Source organism: Leuresthes tenuis, unplaced genomic scaffold (assembly GCF_036924035.1).
Source record: "Leuresthes tenuis unplaced genomic scaffold, fLeuTen1.0.hap1 SCAF_19, whole genome shotgun sequence".
NCBI classification, from domain to species: domain Eukaryota; kingdom Metazoa; phylum Chordata; class Actinopteri; order Atheriniformes; family Atherinopsidae; genus Leuresthes; species Leuresthes tenuis.
In genome coordinates, this window is record NW_027325373.1 from 9,036,642 (window position 1) to 9,053,608 (window position 16,967).

The window sequence follows — 16,967 nt, forward strand, 5'->3', positions numbered from 1 at the left end:
AGTTTGAGCCATTTGAATTGGATTTTTGTGAGATGTGGGCGCCCCAAAATTACTCAAAACAGCTTGTGATAGTAGGAACATTTAAAAAAAAACAAACAAGGATCATCTTGGTTCTCTTAGCTTAGGAAATTCAAAAAATGTTTGAATGAAATTGTGCAATTGGAACATAAGAAATGGTTTAATCTGGCGGAAACAGTTGTGAAAACAGCTCCCGATGAGATGAAGTGCAATTTTTTTTTAAATAACTAATAAAAAAAACAATATAGATGGAAACAAAAATACATATAAATATAACCCCTTGTGGCATATAAACAAAATATAAATTAAAAGGTATACTTTCTATTCACCAAAATTGATAAAAATGTATTAGACGTTCGTAAAAGACCAAATATTAGATACATTTTTTTTTTAATGAACGCAAGTAACATCAAAGTTTTGACAAACTTTTACAGTTATTGGGACTTACTTTTGGATGTTGATACCTGAAAAAACAAAACAAAAAAAACAATGAAATCCACTGACGATCACAGCCTTCGCTCCCATATGCACGGTAATGGAGCTTTTTGCTTTTCCAAAATACCTGGAAAGGCCAAACCTTTTCCGAGGGAACGACTAGTCAAAACTATGTGGCCAATTGCTTCTTGCTTCATTTAAGGAGCCTGAAGTCGGCCAAGAATATGAACTGCATATAAGCGGCACCAGCCAAAGAGATCTCCAGTTGATCATTAGTGATACCTCACACCCTGGAGAGAAAAATATCTGGGCAGGACCTAAACACCAGAACCTGAATTTACACAGAGTTCCAAGGTAAACATTCAAAAATAATCGTCAGCATTCATCATTAGCAATAATTTACATTCAAAACGGTCCAAGATTATTCCTTTATTCTATTAGTTTGGCTTTTTAAAGTCACTGCATTACTTTGGTGCATTTATGCAGGGGAAAAAAATTAAAAAATCAGTTATTTAAACAGACGTATCACAGGCTGCCTTGTGCATCATTACGTCACCTGGATGCATGCAGAATGTTTCACATTACATAGGATTTAATAGTTAAGTTTCAATGATTGCCATCAAATTGATTAAGTGATTTTTTTTCTTTTCTTACCCAGGCTTAACAAGTTGTGTTTTTCAAGTAATCATGAATATGCATAGTTACAGGTTACTGAAATAAGTGCATTCCTCATCTGACCAAACAGTCCTTATATTACACCTTTGTCTTGCCATCCGGATGAAGACAGTCACTTTTAAATCCATTTAATCGACACATTGAAGCAACACAGTACGTCCACAATGTCATTATATTACACAACTGTCTCAATAAATGATTATATTCACATTGACTAAATGACTGCGGTCACAGAATTGGCTGGTAGCAGTGTTGGCCAGTCAGTTATGGGTTTTTAAGTAAATGGATGGACCACAACAAATTCCTGGCTGACAACAGTATTGTTATTGGCCACAGACCATTAGGCCTATGCACCTTTCAGTGGTAAGTCTTATATACAAAGTCAACATTGACAACTGAACTCAAACTGAAATTAACACCTTGTGCTTCAAAGTAAACCAAACTGAGAAAAAAACAAAAAACAGTGTCATAAATGAGCTTCTCTTTGAAAATTTATTCAGATTTTTTACACGTCCACCTCAGATGATATGTTCACTCTTCCAAAGGGCTCATTTAAGGTCTGTTTCTCGAGTGATCGCCTACCCGTTCAGTCTCTGCGTGACCACCTCTCTGTACATGATGGAGATGTACACGAACAGGAGAAGGATTACAAAGAAATCGTCCATGAAGCCCAGAAGGCCGAAAAGCGCCTCAGGGAGGATGTCAAGCGGCGACGCCAAGTAGGTGATCGCACCAACCAGGCACAGGAGGATTCGAATCCTGAACATCCAGAAGAGGCCGCCCACAGAAAACATCTCCCTGAAGGCGTGACGAAGCAAGGTGGGAACATCTCGCAGCCTGTCCATAAGCTGTGTGGAAGCAGAAAGATAGAAAAACTAATGAAATGGCTGTTTAAAATACTTAATTCTTACAGCATCTTTACATCACTACTATTCAAATTAACTTACCCTCTAAAATGCAATAAAAAGAAAGTCATTTGAAGCCTAAATAAGGATGAAAAATACTCACAGATCTTGGCTGGCCGGAGAACCTGCGATTGTAATCGTGGATGTCTCTTAATATAAGCTGAGGCTGTGCCTCGCCATCCTGCACCCTCTGAGGAGCGGAGTGCTCATGAAACAGCGGAAAGAGCAGCGTTACCTGGGAATGAAGGAAGAAAATCAATAGAGGGAGTGAGGACCCCTGCCAACATTATTACTAACACAAATATCACAAACCCTTTTTCACAACAGTAATAAAAAAAATTTAAAAACACACACACACACACACTGACTGAATCTGGGAGGTACAGAGGTGCATTCATACATTTGCACACATAGCAGTATCCAGGTGTAAAAACTCTGTCTATCACCTATCAGCATTCAGTCCTGCATAAAAATGACTGCAGCAGTTATCCACTCTGGCTGTGGCCAGTTGTGATGGGAACTCAATAACCAGACGCAATAACTCATTTTCAATGAGGGTGCTGCGTTGGGGAATGCGTCTGTGTGGGCTGACTTCTAAAATAACAATAAACTAGCAGGGTAATGCCATCACTACCTGTTGTCATAGCTTAGGGTTCTGTGGTTCAGGGCTGTATATGAGGTCGCCCTCTGCAAACTAGGGACAGGTCGGCAAGACTGGGTATTGGTTCCAGTGAATAGCAGCTGCCTGGCACTGTTTTACATGTTTAAAAACCAGGATTTTGGTCTGGGATTAATACATAACAAAAATGACCGCTCAGGATGACAATACAACATGAACAATAAGTCTCACGATTTGTCTGCAGATTGGGCAGTTGATAGCACCCAGCCAGGTGCCATACCTCCAGTAAGCTACGATGCAGGAGCCTATGGGGGGTAAGAAAGGAGAACAGCTTAAAAAGCAAGAGCTGGCTCTGAGCAATTTTAGTTATACTCCCAAATGACACTTTGAACTACCGGTATGTCCACATCATTTTCTACATGCAATGCAAAGCTAATCCAGTTTACAAAAAATAAAGAAATAAATAAAAAAAATCAACACAGTCAATTAAAAATGCTTCCATTTAGTTTGAAAAATACTCTAAAATGTCTATACGAGTGTCACGCTTCTTCCCTTTTTACCTCCATGTTGGATTATTACATGCTTTTGTTTTCCTTGCTGCATATGGCTAAAACCGTCTTACCACAGAAAAGGTGTCCACAATTGGTTTCTACCGGCAGGACAGCTTGTTGTAGACACACGGGGCAAGACATGTCTGTGTAATACTGCTGCCTGGCCTCTGCCTGAGGATTTTCATCCTGGCAAACAGAAATCAAATTCATTAAAAAAAAATCCAACACTCACCTGCGAGTTTAGTCAATGTGCTACATTACAGACAGACATTTGTAAACTCATCCCCACAGTGTAAACTGAACAATACGCAGATAATCTCAAAGTAAAATGGCTTTCTTCTTCTTCACAATACAGCTGGTAGAGTGGTCACCGTCGCACATCACACCCTGATATACACACTGTATTTAATGTACAATAAAATCTTTCAAAGCTTGCTTTCTTGATATAAAACACACAGATTAGATACCTAAAAAAAAACTAAATACAACTGTCAGTTCTCATGGCACATTAATGGGATCAAACTCTTTCACTGCACAAAAATCTACTATTGGGATGTTTTCTTGCAGGCATTTGAAAACAGTTCAGCTCTATGTCCAGTCCAAAGAAAAGTCCAAAACAGTATTCAGACAACTTACCTGCTCAGTCTGGAGCTGCTGCCGGACGGCTCGAACGTGCTCCTGATTCTCAGGATGAATGTTTTGTTCGTCCTGCCTGCAAAAGATTAGAAAAAAAGCAGAGGTTTGGTACATGTAAATAATTGACACATCAAACAGCAGACAGAGGATTCCTTATCGAATTAAAACTACCTAAAAAGCTAATTAAACAGTGAAACGTGATAGACGAAACTCCCCTAAAAACTTTGCTGGTGAATCCAAAATAACCGTTGTATCAACACACAAGACAATAACAGGGAAACGGCAATGCGCAGGACAGATGCAAAGCTGAACTGGTTGTGCGGGCGACTCCCATTTAAATAATGGAAAACGTTGAAATACTGAAACCAGCACAACTTCTAAAAATGTACTTTTAGAAGTGTTGAGAAATTTGGTCAAAATGATCCAAAGTCCGTCAGACGTCTTTGAGAGGCCAAGTTAGCTGCTTACCTGCAGAGGAGAGTAAGGAGGCCAGCCAGGAAGGTGAAAGTGAGGACCACGACAAATAAGACCTGGTTGCTGACACCCTCGATGATGGTGTCCTCATCTTGGATCAAGTAGTTCAAATCCCCACATTGACTATCCTCCATCACCCACAGTCATAGCCTACGATTCTGGAAAACAAAACCAAAGAAAAACAGCTTTTCTTTAGACGGAGTAAAGCTCTACATTGATGACACATCAAAATAATGTGCTGCTATTTTTAATCGTATGCCCAGGTAACCCTCTTTTAGGTGCTTCAAGGAATCAGCGCTCAATCAGACAGCTTTAAAATAACATATTTCCCAAAATAACTGGAGTCAGTGATTGCTAACACATTTCTATACAGTGTAAACAGTCCCAGCAACCAAAGTGGATGTTTCTCTGAACTATAGCCATGCACGATACAATTGGGCTAATGCTTCAAAGCAACAACGCCAAACAACGGTGCTACTTTTGTCATTTTCACAAACCCCTCCCTGTCAACTCTCTGCATGTTAAGTCATTCGATCACTCGTGGACAAGTTCTAAATGCATCGACTTCAGCCTGGTATTAAAATACATGTCCACATGAGCGTCAATCGACCAGCTGGGATCGGATAACACTGGATAAGCAAATGACTACACACCTTATGTCTCACACAGTCAGTTGTGGCGGGCAACAAACAGGATAAAAGCAGTAGGTCCAGCCCATTCTCACTCTGATGTTGTCATATGCTGCTGTACACAATATTTTTCTTTTTCCAGTCAGTACAATGCCAGTGCCAATAAAATCCCAATGAATGTGGTCTAAGTCGATTGATTTCAATGTTTCCTGACTGGTTATAGACTTGTACATACATCTGTCCAAAATTGATCCATTTCAAAACCAGGTTTAAACCCGACACCTTGAAATGTCTGATCCTGGGTTAAGAATACCCCATCGACAATTCCACAAGAAGTTAGATATCCTGGTTAGTACCTCGAATTAATAAAAAAAAAAGTCTCAAATCCAACTTCCACATCAGCACACTTGCATTCCTGTCATCACAGCTACGACCTCCCTGCAGCTTTTACATCTCTTGTGGTGGAAGGCATCTGCATTATCCCATGATCAAATGTATTCACCAAACAAGTTCAACTGTAATAAAAGTGACAGTTTTGAGTTAGGATGTCAAAATGTTTAGATCTAAACATGTGTCTTTATGTCTGAAAAAAAACTAACTTAGCACACAACATTACCAGTTAGACCGAATTTGAATTTTTCCACTTGAATTTCATTTTAGGCCAGAAAAAAGGAGCTTCCGTAGCATATGTTTGGCATTGAGTGTGCATCACTCGTTTATCAGAGTTCCGCGTTTGTGAATACCGCTGACGCCGATAAGAAAAGACTGTCGTTTCGCTCTTGGAAACGTGTCCTTATTGGCCAGAGCCAAACATTAAAGTTGTTTAAGACCGCTGGAAAACGAGCGGATTATCGCTCATAAATAACACTCGGATCTACACTTTAAACTAGCTAAGCGGGATCGTCGTTGGATCTGCAGCTGTTGAAGAGTCAAAAACATTTTGTTTTTAAAGTATGACCCAAGAATATCACAAACAGTATGACCCAAGAATATCACAAACAGTATAACCCAAGAATACAACCGAGTAATATAGATGTATTTTACCGATAAAACTCACACCGAGACAGAGAATGAGTTAAGACCTACCCAGAAGAAGTCCACCTTTACCCGAGAATCTCTCTCTACAAGCCTGTCAAGACCATTCACACTATCGAGACATGTTATTTCGAAAAATGGCTGATTTAAGACTGTCAAGTGACAACGTCAGGAACAGTCACTGCTTATGTTGTTACTCCTGTTACATGGCATGCTGATGCCAGTTTGATTCGACTTCTTATTTTTCCACCTCCTCTTCCTCGTTTTCTTGTTCTAGGTTTTTTTTCTGTTGTTGTTAATGTATTTAAAGTGCGATACTGCCCTCTGCAGGAGTGTTGATATTTCTCACCAAAGATCCTCTACATCTGTTTCGAGAAAGCCTTTGTGATCTCACGTCCACTGCAATACTGTATATTGTGGTAGAATTTGGAAATGTTCATTTCTAGTGTCCATAACAACCGGATGCTGGTATAGATTATTTCATAATCCAATGACGTAATTCCAATTACACACCCGAATATTACTTCATCTAAATGTGTGATTAAATTAAATTCACACTCTGGTCAGGAGGTGGCAGCAGTGAGGCATTCGGCGCATGTCCCCTGGAAGAATAAGAAATACGAAGACGCCAGTACGCCAAGTATTACAAGCTAACTTTAGCGCGCGAAGGGAACCTAATTTCAGTACGACACCTTATAACTGAGGCAAAATGCCTCGTTATGCACAGCTCGTGATGGGCCCGGCTGGGAGCGGTAAGGTACGTCCTCTACAATGATGCTATGCTTCCTAAAGATGCATTGTTATGTTACTGGGCTAACGCGTTGTGCTGGGACATGAGGTTTCAACACAGAGCAAATTCATCCTCTGTCTTTTCTGTTTCTTTTAGAGTACCTACTGCTCCACCATGATCCAGCATTTCGAGAGCTTAAGCCGCTCAGTTCAGGTGGTCAATTTGGATCCAGCAGCTGAGCACTTTGACTACCCTGTGATGGCAGGTGAATACATTATGCTTTTAATTTAAGTTAAGCCACAACACAAAGGCCATTAAATGGAGACACAAGCTGGTTAAAACCAAATACTCCCAAGTATTATACACAAGTAGTCAGTATTCTTATTTGTTGTTTTTTTCACTAATTTAAAATGATTAAACACTTAGACAGCTATTATAGTGTATTTACAAGTAAAGCAAAACCCTTTGGACATGCCTAGAGGGGAAATAATAGGATGTAAATGCCATGAAGTGTTGATATTTAGTATATCTATGATACAAGGTCAATCTCCTTCTGTCACTGTGTCTTAAGATATTCGTGAGCTCATCCAGGTGGATGATGTGATGGAGGACGAGTCTCTCAGGTTTGGCCCTAATGGAGGCCTCGTCTTCTGCATGGAGTACTTTGCCAACAACTTTGACTGGCTGGAGGAAACCCTGGGTCACGTTGAGGATGACTACATATTGTTTGACTGCCCAGGTACACGTCCAGCTTAAGACACGCCGAAGCCAGTTTACAGCTGATGAAATTTGAATCGCTCAGACTCCTTTATCTTATTTTTACTATTGAATCAGACAGCAGAGAAGGTTTGGCCCAAAATGGGCTGAGATTGGAACCGAATGTCTGTTTTCTGGGACTATAAGTACAGCATCGTTCCAGCTTTGGTGTTAGATCTTGAATATGGAAAAGCAGTATGATGTTGATGTAGTAGTATGTATGTATGTATGTATGATTAATACTGATGTTTTGACAAATTTGAATGATTTATTTTTATTTTACAGGTCAGATTGAACTTTACACACACCTTCCTGTGATGAGGCAGCTGGTGGAGCAGCTCCAGCAGTGGGAGTTTCGGGTTTGTGGGGTCTTCTTAGTCGACTCACAGTTTATGGTGGAATCTTTTAAGGTATCCATCTCTCCAGCTTTGTTTTGTGTGTGTTTGTATATATTTATATATCATTGTTATTATTATTTTTATTTTATTTTTTTAAGTAATTTCTAAAGTAAGGTACACCTTACTTTACACCTCTCTACCTGCAGTTTATTTCAGGAGTCATGGCTGCACTGAGTGCCATGGTGTCTTTAGAAATCCCTCAAGTAAACATCATGACAAAAATGGACCTGCTTAATCCTAAAGCCAAGAAGGAAATTGAAAAGTAAGTTTTATATGAATACAGCACAAAAATATGTGTTCCTCGGGTAGTTCAGCTGAATTATACATGAATAACTGCTTATAATACCAGTACTATGACCCATGTAACTGAAGTCTGTGTATTTAACTGCAAACATTTGATTAGAGTTCTCAATCTCTGTTACCGTGTTCTCCAAAACCTTTTTAAAAAGACACTTCCTGATTCTTTCCTGTACGAGAATGATTTGAAATGTTTCCCTTGTATTTTTGTAAGGTATCTGGATCCAGACATGTACACTATGATGGAAGATAACTCGGATACCATCAGAAGCATAAAGTTCAAGAAGCTAACAAAAGCTATTTGTGATCTGGTAAGTGAGTTTTTTGGGGTTTTTTTTGGTTTAGATTCTTGAATTTTCTCATTTTGATAGTCCCTCTGTTTGTCTGTCCAGATAGATGACTACAGTATGGTAAGATTCCTGCCCTTTGACCGCACAGATGAAGAAGGTATTAACATAGTGCTGCAGCACATTGACTTCTCCATACAGTACGGAGAAGACCTGGAGGTCAAGGAGCCTAAGGTAAAGAAATGCATGATCGCAATGCAACTAATTATAACTTAACAAAATTGATGTGAAGAACTGTTTTCTTTATCTACATGAACATCTTTTCATGCTCTCTTTTCCAACAGGATGTTGATGAGGAGCCAGCAAACCTAAATTATGATGAGATATTTCAAGACAAAGTCAGCAGCTGATGAGTGATGGGACACGGGGAAAGCTGAGAAAATCGGACTTTGTGTATAATGACTGAGAAACGGATTGAACCGAAGATCTGCATCTAATTGCATGGGTGCTTAGAAATTTACATGTGTGTGGAAAAGACCATTTTTGGACCTGTATTTTCATGTTCAAGTTTCTGTTTTTATTACTTACTTCATTATATTACTACATATTTTCTCAGTTTCATTTTTGTTGAACAATATTAAGCCTTTCTTATTTAATAGATGGATTATTGCTATTTTTAAAAAAAAATAAACAAACAATTACTGAAAATGGACAACTCACCGGTTTGTATAGTAATTAAATGTTCAGCGCCGCCAAGTGGCTGCTACGTAATATGACACGGAGCCACTTCCTGTAAAGCTGCAGGGTGGGACAAGCGGAAGCAGCGTCCTGGGTTGCTTGTATAGTTCACCCGCTGAGCAGTTGGATTGATATCTCTCATTCAACATGCCGGTGAGTGCATATTACACGAGCATAACAATCTATTTAGCAGCCTAATAAATAGCTGCATTGAATTCCAACAACTGGCTAAAAAGGCCTTCTCGTTAACGTCAGCTGCGGTGACGAGTCTCTGTAGCATAGTTAGCTAGCTACTTTAGCAGTCGGTCGAAATCTAACTGTTTGACGTTCGGAATCATAAACACGCTGTTGCCTTATTGTATGTACTTTTAAGTTTGTTTTTTCTTTCATATTAATTATTTTATAACGCGCCTACGAACCGAAGCCATGTAACCGGGGCTGATGGCTGAAGGGATGCTACCACCGCTAACTGACAGAAAATTTTCTTGAGAAACCTCGATGACAGCAACCTTTCCCTCTTTTTCAGGCGTATCACTCAAGCCTGATGAGCTCCGACACCAGGATGGTGGGGAACATGGCCTTACTGCCCCTCAAAACTCAATTTAAAGGACCAGCCCGCGGAGACGGTAATCTTGGTGAACCTTTTTCTTGCCCAAAGTACTAGGACAGGGTCGACAGTTTTTAATAGTATGTATTCAGTTCCTGATACATCAACCTCACTTCCTTATATGGTCTGAAAAGTGCGTCCTCGAACTTAACTTCTTCCCCGGAGTCTGTTGAGATGGAAGTGTTACCTTGTGATGCGTTGATCTTCCTTCCCTAAACCAGGATAACACAATTTACTCAGGGAAAAAAATTAAGCATACAATTTCTGATCCAGCTGGGGTGTTTGGGTCATTTCCTAGCAGGCCTGACAACAGGAAATAAGAACTAGAATTTGATCAGTTACCAAAATAAGAAGTGATGAAAAACAGGAAATGATATTCTACATTGTTCCCTTATTTAATTTCAGGCATAGATTCTGATATCATCGATGAGGCCATCTATTACTTCAAGGCCAACGTCTTCTTTAAGAACTATGAAATCAAGGTAAGAAATTCTCTAAGTAAGGTAAGGTAAGAAACTTTTAGGTTGAACACCAGTGCTCATAAACAAAAACGGAGAGATAAAAAATACGTCCATCTTTTTCAATGAACATTTTAACCTTTTTTAAAAAAAAATAAAAAAAAACATCTGGCCATGTCAGATCAAACAGAAAATGATGCAAAGTAGAAGACAAGCATGTACCAAAGTAATAGGCTGGTGTGTATCTCCCCCATCTTTACAGCAGCTGTGCACTGTTCCCCCACATGCCCCAGCTTGCTTCCTGACAGCAATGCAATCCTTTCATAGTTCATCCATTTTTTTCTTCTTTTTTTTCCTTGTCAGAATTCTCTGGGGTTGTTGAGGTGTAACCTCCATGCTGTCTGCAAAAATGCAGTTGTTTTAGCCTTCTTTCAGGTATTTCAGCCAATAACATGTTTTTTTTTTGTCTTTCAGAATGAGGCAGACAGGACGTTAATCTATGTCACACTCTACATTTCTGAATGCCTGAAGAGGCTACAGAAGGTAAACTGAAAGCTTTTTTTTATTTCTTCAATGTACACTGTAAACAGATGTGTGCCTCATAAAAACATTTTTTGTCTTTTATTCGGTTCACACAAAATACGGAGGAAGTGGCTGCTTGAATACCTGTTGTTCTTTTTCATATATTTGAAACTTGCTGCTAATAAACGGGCGATCTAACACTCGTCTGTGGCTCTTTGCAGTGCAGCTCCAGGAGCCAGGGAGAGAAGGAGATGTACACCCTGGGCATTACAAACTTTCCCATTCCGGGAGAACCTGGCTTCCCTCTTAACGCCATGTATGTTAAGCCCACAAACAAGCAGGAGGAAGGTGAGAATCAGCAATAAAATGGACTCAAATCACGCCACTCTGTAAGATACAGGGAAGAAAGTAAATAGATAAATGTGTAAAGCAAGGCTTCTGCTGGGCTTGGCATCAAACTAAATTGATACCGACTGGTTGCAGTGAATCATAAGTCTATTTCACTTTGTAGCCGTTACTTTCACTCTGCCTGAGTTTCCTCGATACTGTTCCTGTATTTTAATACAGACCTGTTGTCGATTTAAATCTGTGAATGTGCATCTACATTTTAAATCCTACTTTTGGAGTGAACAAGTTTAAATAAACTAAATATTCTGGTGTCGCGTGGTACGTTGCTCAAAGTGATGGCATCTGTTTTCCAGTGACAATTTATTTTTATTTTTATTTTTTCAGAGACGATGCGGGCATACCTGCAGCAGATCCGCCAGGAGACTGGCTTGAGACTGTGCGATCGTGTGTTTGACCCCCAAACAGACAAACCCAGCAAGGTGAGTCTGCCAGTTACAGAGTAACGCTACTTTTTCGGAGCCGATGTAAATCAACTGCATCCAGTACATCAGCGGTTAAGTGTGAGCTGATTTTATCTTAAATTTAAAGGTTCCAGCAGCATGTCTACAATAAAACAAAATTTATATCTATAGATGTATGTTGGTAATTCCACTGCTCTTGAGGCTTGTCTTAGTAGATGTTTGTTTCTTGCAGTGGTGGGTGTGCTTCGTCAAGAGGCAGTTCATGAACAAAAGCCTGTCTGCTCCTGGACAGTGAACCAAAAGGGAGCCACGGTTTCTGTTCTTCACTTGCAAGACGGGTGGATGGATTTTTTTTTGGGGGTCTGCATTGCTGTTGAGATTTTATACTTCCGAGTTCCAAGGATATGTCTTCACTTGTCTGGATGTTAATCATATTGAGCTGGTGCTTAATTCAATAAAGAAATTGCTAAGATTGGAAAGTAATGCAGCGATTTGTCTTTTTTTTTTTTTTGCATCTTTCATTTAAACGGTCCTCATTTTTAAGGAGTCTTAATTAACGTGAGGAGTGACTGAAGTTAAATTTGCACTTTTATTTCTGCATTTGTGTGAATGTTAAAAACACTTGGCCCAGTCTTAATGTCCACACTTCGCTTTATTACCAGTTTTCACACAAACATTTACCATGAAAATTGATATGACTGCATAGATTTTATTCAAACGACATTGATGCCAATTTGATCATAAAAAGTAAAAACTTCCATGGATTGTGTTCAGCACATTTCCTCTCCCACAGAAACAGGAGACTGCATTTTCTTAACATGTACAACATGGAGATCAAGTGCAGATCATATCCAAATGGATAACTCAGGCAACGTGTTCCATCCCATCTGCAACATTTCTCGGTGCGTTACCTTCAACGTACACGGGTCAGCTTTTAGATGCTGCCCTGACTGTCGAGCGAAAGCACTGCTGGGTTTGAAGTGAAGATGTGAGCACAAAATTTACAGGGAAGCAGGCATCTGTATTTCCATCTCTTTAATGTCTGCAGATAAATTTGGCTCAGCGTGGCAGGCGGAAGAACGAGAGAAAATAAACCCAAACACATAATACGCACCTGAAAACAGCCTAACTAAATAAATAGGTAAACTACTTTATAAAATAAGAGGTACTTTGATGTAAAATCTGAGGAGTATGCAGATAGCACCAAAATGTATTCGGCTTTATAATCGTCTGTCCTATCGGTGACGTGCTAACTGCCCAATGTTTTGAGTAATCTGATCGAGGAAAATTATAGTTTTGGCAAAGTGAATGCTGCTTCCATTCAGCGATCATCAGAAAAGTCAGCTGTCAGAAATGTGAGTTCAAAGGTAATCGAGTAATAACAAGCCGCTCAGAGCAGCCAATGGTAAGAAAACATTACTCTTCGAATATCGTCCCGAGTCACTTCACTGGAGACACGGTGGGTGCCAAGTTCAGCCAACTGATCCAAGAGTAACCAAATGCTTGACCCACTGCGTCATCCCAACCTGAAGCAGAACAAACATTTCAATGCAGTCATCCTGATCGGTCGATTCAGCACAATTATTGTTGTGGTTTCACAAAGGAAAGACAGCTGACGAACAACAGTGACGTCCCAGGTCTCAGTCATTCCCCCAAACATTACTCCATACAAACAGGTGTTGTACTTACTGCGGGTACGAGTGCTGGGTACTTTAGTCAAAAGCCATTTCTTGACTCCTTCGCACACATCGAGCCACTTTTTTCTTAAAATCTCCAGTGGGATCCTCCCTCCACTCTTTCTGCATGGTGCAGCACACAAACACAATGTCATGAGCGATGCCTTGCTCCATGCTTCTTGGCCACACATTTTACATTGTTGTTATTGAACATCCGGCCTGTTTACTTCACTCCACACATCACTGTTTAGGATTTTCAGTCCTAATAGGCCTGTGCAGTTCTTTCAAATAAAAATGAAGTGGGCACTTACTCAATGACGATTCTGGGGGGTGGCCTGGGGTGGCAGGAGCCACCCCTGAAAGCTCATTGGCCATCCCTGTGGCCACCCCAAATCTGATAGGTAGTTGGTCAAGTTCGTCACCCCACAAGAAACGAGAAATGCTGTCAATCAATGATGACTGCCGCTGAGCTGATTTAGGCTCAGTTCACATTTCTAACTAACACAGTAATGGTCATACTGAGGCTGTGAGAGCTGATTTCTGCTCAGCGGACGTTTGGCCAATGGCTGCATCTGCGTGCTGCTGCTGGTCCGGTGAATCAGGAGGACGGTTACAGACAGTCACCTGCCGCTGCATAAATACGGATAAAATGTGTCGATTGAGAGGTATGGTAATTTAATGTTTGGTTATGTTGTAGTTCCCTCTGAATGTGTAGGAAGGTTCCCTATGAAAGTAGCAGCTAAAAGACGAACTCCACTGCGCTAGCTAGCTTAGCAGCTCTGCCCTGGTCCCCAATTGTAATTTTGGGTGAGTGGTGTATTCCAGCCGCTACCCCAGAAAATCTCCCTCTTTTTCATAGCCCAGTATTGGCAGATATTAGTTTAGCATCTTTGTTGTTATTTGGATACCGCCATGAAATGTGAAACGTTTCTGGACTGAGGGTGTTTTTGCAGATGTATGTGTTCAATACAGCTTGTTATATTTTTGATCAACCAGTGTGTGAAATATAGAGTGACAGTCTATATTTAAGTAACACAAAAACAAGCTGTGGTTTATCTATTTGCTTTAAGGGCTGTTGAAAGGCTTTTTTTTCTCTTGGAATAAGGACTTTTTGTTTGTATCAATTAGCTCATCTTCACAGTTTACTATTTTTAAACGATTAAATAGGCAGAGGAAATTGGATTCAAATGACACAAATGTTTGAGATGCAATATGTGTTAATTGTGTATTAAAAGTGATTTGTAGATTTTATAAATAGACATAATTTATGCTATTACTTCAAAGTGAATTGACTGACTGGTTGACTGATCGATTGAATTAGAGAGGGGATGTGACATGCAGCAAAGGACCCCCAGCCGGGATTCGAACCGCGGCCGGCTGTGTATATGGCAATAAACTTCGCTATGCCATGGCCACCCCACACTAGCTTTGTGTCCCATCTTGGCCACCCCAGTAAAAATGTTCTGGATACGCCACTGCACTTACTGCCGCATCAACATTGGCTGGAGAATCTCCATTGGGGTCTGCCAGCATGGAGATGACACTGATCATGATGGTCTCCACGGTGTGGATAGGTAGCCAACGCTCCTCTGGTTTCTCATAGCCATACTTGTCCTCACCAGGTTCATGCAGGATGGAAATGCAAACGTCCCCATTTTTTGCCACTGGCGGAAAAAGAAAAAAACATGAAGAGACTTCTAAAGGACAGGAACACTGACTACACTTTAATCTGATGGCAAATGCACAAACTAACCATGGATTTGACCTGTGGAAATGAGGCTACAAAGTAACTACTTGCAGCCACTCTTTCAGTCTATTAAAATGCAGAATTATGACATGTTAAACTGAAAAAAGGCAGTCAGAATGACACTGTACAATTATTACCATGGAAATCAGGTCTCTTTTTTTTTGCACTTCAATTAAAATATATTAAGATTCATTAGCATAGTACAGGTGTGCTTGAAAGTTTGTGAACCCTTCGGCAAGATTTATATTTATGCCTGAATATCAGCCAAGACATCAAATCAACACTTAGGTCCTAAAAGTAGAGAAACAGAACCCAATTATACAACGATGTACTTGTGAGTTAATTTAAGGAAAGTGAACTAATACTACATAACTGAGGAATTTTTTATGTTTCCATGGAGTGAAGTTAGAATTTGACTCAGTTTGAGTTGCAGTTTATTGACAATTCTTCAATCCATCAACAACGGCCAGCCACTCAGCCCAAACCATGATACTACCACCGTTAAGTTCGTTAATATTGGTTCATTTGAGTTCTCTTCATTTATTTCTAGGACTCAGAAGGACAGTCTAATGAGGTTGCAGGTCATAAATATGTGTAATTACAGAGTTCATAGACTTTTAGGCACCTGTACAGAGACCGGGCATGTTTGCTCTAACCATTTGGATGCCATATTTCTGAGATGAACTTCATCTTGGGAGGCCTCAAAGGATAGTCACGGGGAAAAGTTAAGATGGCTTTGAAAAACCCTCCCTCGCTGCAAATGAGAAAGAAGTTGGTGTCATATGTACATAGTGGAAGGATTTCAGTGTATGCGCAATTCAATAAACAGTCAATGTGGACTGAAACGTAACACACACACACACTCACAACAATGTGTCCTGAGGTCCCATGACGACAACTTCCCACTGATAGATGTCATCGTCGTCCACAAGACCCGCAGAGAAGCCTTCCACTGGGTTCTTGTTGAGCTCTGAAATGGCAGAGGACAGCAAGTGTTTTAGTACTCCGAATTTGTGGGGACAAACTAATGAGATAATGTGAGATAAACCGAAACAAAACAGCAAATATGTTCATGTGGAGTTCCGTTACAGTAGGTGTAAGGCAAGATCAGCTAGCTTTACAGTCATAGTAGCTTCCCTAACAGCTGTCTGGCACGTTATACACGTGCATTTCGACTTAGCTGTTCAGTATCTATGTCAAAAATCCATGCACAAAGCCAACACTGCTCTAGTGTGACTAATGACAAAATACGTAGGAGACACAGTAGCGTTAGCAGTTGGCTAACTTACCTGCTAATTGTTTACGTAACAGCAACGAAGACTGTTCCGTCATTTTCTGGTTATATCTTTTTTCGGTTTACAAATAACTAGCGCCAGCTAACTTCAGCAAGGCTAATAAAAACTAAGAAAAGACTTCAGCACACACTCCACGTTTTCTCCCTAGTCTCTCTGTCTGACTACAACGTGAGTAAAAAAAAAAATAAGACTGTTGCCCTCAGTAAGATCTCTCAGGCAAAACGTCACTCCGACTTGTGTACTGCCCCAAATAAAGCCTACCTCGCTAATTAAGGTCTAGCCCGTGTTTGAGATCAATGGCTATAAATTTTGTAAAACACAACTGCAATTTATTGCACACACTGCCCATGGCTTGTTGCCTTCAAGGCATTATCCAGGGCAACACCTGCATCGTTACTGCAGGCGTTTGTATTCTTTCTATCTATCTATCTATCTATCTATCTATCTATCTATCTATCTATCTATCTATCTATCTATCTATCTATCTATCTATCTATCTATCTATCTATCTATCTATCTATCTATCTATCTATCTATCTATCTATCTATCTATCTATCTATCTATCTATCTATCTATCTATCTATCTATCTATCGGTTTAAATCCAATTAAAACTTTTTGACTCAGTGTCCAGAATAAAAACAAGATATTACATACAGTAGATAACACAC

At 40.0% G+C, this 16,967-nt stretch overlaps 4 protein-coding genes across 4 annotated transcripts; 2 read left to right on the plus strand and 2 right to left on the minus strand.

Moving 5' to 3' along the window:
- Positions 1–900: 900 nt before the first annotated feature.
- On the minus strand, positions 901–6,241 carry rnf170 (ring finger protein 170). Its single transcript, XM_072372136.1, has 7 exons — positions 6,029–6,241; positions 4,308–4,471; positions 3,840–3,915; positions 3,275–3,389; positions 2,884–2,957; positions 2,137–2,268; positions 901–1,976 (listed from the first exon to the last, which is right to left on the minus strand). Exons 2-7 carry the CDS (start codon positions 4,445–4,447, stop codon positions 1,707–1,709), a joined length of 807 nt encoding a protein of 268 aa, XP_072228237.1. The 5' UTR covers positions 4,448–4,471; positions 6,029–6,241; the 3' UTR covers positions 901–1,706.
- Positions 6,242–6,575: 334 nt separating this feature from the next.
- gpn3 (GPN-loop GTPase 3) lies at positions 6,576–9,134 on the plus strand. The gene is made up of 8 exons (XM_072371380.1): positions 6,576–6,734; positions 6,864–6,972; positions 7,279–7,446; positions 7,749–7,873; positions 8,008–8,123; positions 8,373–8,469; positions 8,551–8,679; positions 8,790–9,134. The coding sequence occupies exons 1-8, from the start codon at positions 6,687–6,689 to the stop codon at positions 8,853–8,855; spliced, it is 858 nt and encodes a 285-aa protein (XP_072227481.1). The 5' UTR covers positions 6,576–6,686; the 3' UTR covers positions 8,856–9,134.
- A 90-nt stretch (positions 9,135–9,224) lies between these two features.
- arpc3 (actin related protein 2/3 complex, subunit 3) lies at positions 9,225–12,062 on the plus strand. Its single transcript, XM_072371381.1, has 7 exons — positions 9,225–9,336; positions 9,710–9,809; positions 10,196–10,272; positions 10,723–10,791; positions 10,992–11,118; positions 11,503–11,597; positions 11,812–12,062. Exons 1-7 carry the CDS (start codon positions 9,331–9,333, stop codon positions 11,872–11,874), a joined length of 537 nt encoding a protein of 178 aa, XP_072227482.1. The 5' UTR covers positions 9,225–9,330; the 3' UTR covers positions 11,875–12,062.
- A 150-nt stretch (positions 12,063–12,212) lies between these two features.
- On the minus strand, positions 12,213–16,486 carry ube2g1b (ubiquitin-conjugating enzyme E2G 1b (UBC7 homolog, yeast)). Its single transcript, XM_072371382.1, has 6 exons — positions 16,292–16,486; positions 15,870–15,972; positions 15,659–15,756; positions 14,741–14,919; positions 13,269–13,378; positions 12,213–13,105 (listed from the first exon to the last, which is right to left on the minus strand). The coding sequence occupies exons 1-5, from the start codon at positions 16,332–16,334 to the stop codon at positions 13,292–13,294; spliced, it is 510 nt and encodes a 169-aa protein (XP_072227483.1). The 5' UTR covers positions 16,335–16,486; the 3' UTR covers positions 12,213–13,105; positions 13,269–13,291.
- Between the last annotated feature and the right edge of the window lie 481 nt (positions 16,487–16,967).

Bases quoted from the DNA above. Each gene is read 5' to 3' on its own strand.
- ube2g1b (XM_072371382.1), bottom strand. From the start codon at position 16,334: ATGACGGAACAGTCTTCGTTGCTGTTACGTAAACAATTAGCAG. The intron at 14,920-15,658 runs GTTAGAGCAAAC...TTTTTCCGCCAG, and splicing joins AGAAATATGGCATCCAAATG to TGGCAAAAAATGGGGACGTT. The intron at 13,379-14,740 runs GTAAGTGCAGTG...TGCACCATGCAG, and splicing joins CAGCCAATGTTGATGCGGCA to AAAGAGTGGAGGGAGGATCC.
- gpn3 (XM_072371380.1), top strand. From the start codon at position 6,687: ATGCCTCGTTATGCACAGCTCGTGATGGGCCCGGCTGGGAGCGGTAAG. The intron at 8,124-8,372 runs GTAAGTTTTATA...TATTTTTGTAAG, and splicing joins GCCAAGAAGGAAATTGAAAA to GTATCTGGATCCAGACATGT. The intron at 8,470-8,550 runs GTAAGTGAGTTT...TTGTCTGTCCAG, and splicing joins CAAAAGCTATTTGTGATCTG to ATAGATGACTACAGTATGGT.
- rnf170 (XM_072372136.1), bottom strand. From the start codon at position 4,447: ATGGAGGATAGTCAATGTGGGGATTTGAACTACTTGATCCAAGATGAG. The intron at 3,390-3,839 runs GTAAGTTGTCTG...TCTGTTTGCCAG, and splicing joins AGCAGCTCCAGACTGAGCAG to GATGAAAATCCTCAGGCAGA. The intron at 2,269-2,883 runs GTGAGACTTATT...CTTCATTCCCAG, and splicing joins GCCCAATCTGCAGACAAATC to GTAACGCTGCTCTTTCCGCT.
- arpc3 (XM_072371381.1), top strand. The intron at 9,810-10,195 runs GTAATCTTGGTG...ATTTAATTTCAG, and splicing joins AGGACCAGCCCGCGGAGACG to GCATAGATTCTGATATCATC. The intron at 11,119-11,502 runs GTGAGAATCAGC...TTATTTTTTCAG, and splicing joins CACAAACAAGCAGGAGGAAG to AGACGATGCGGGCATACCTG.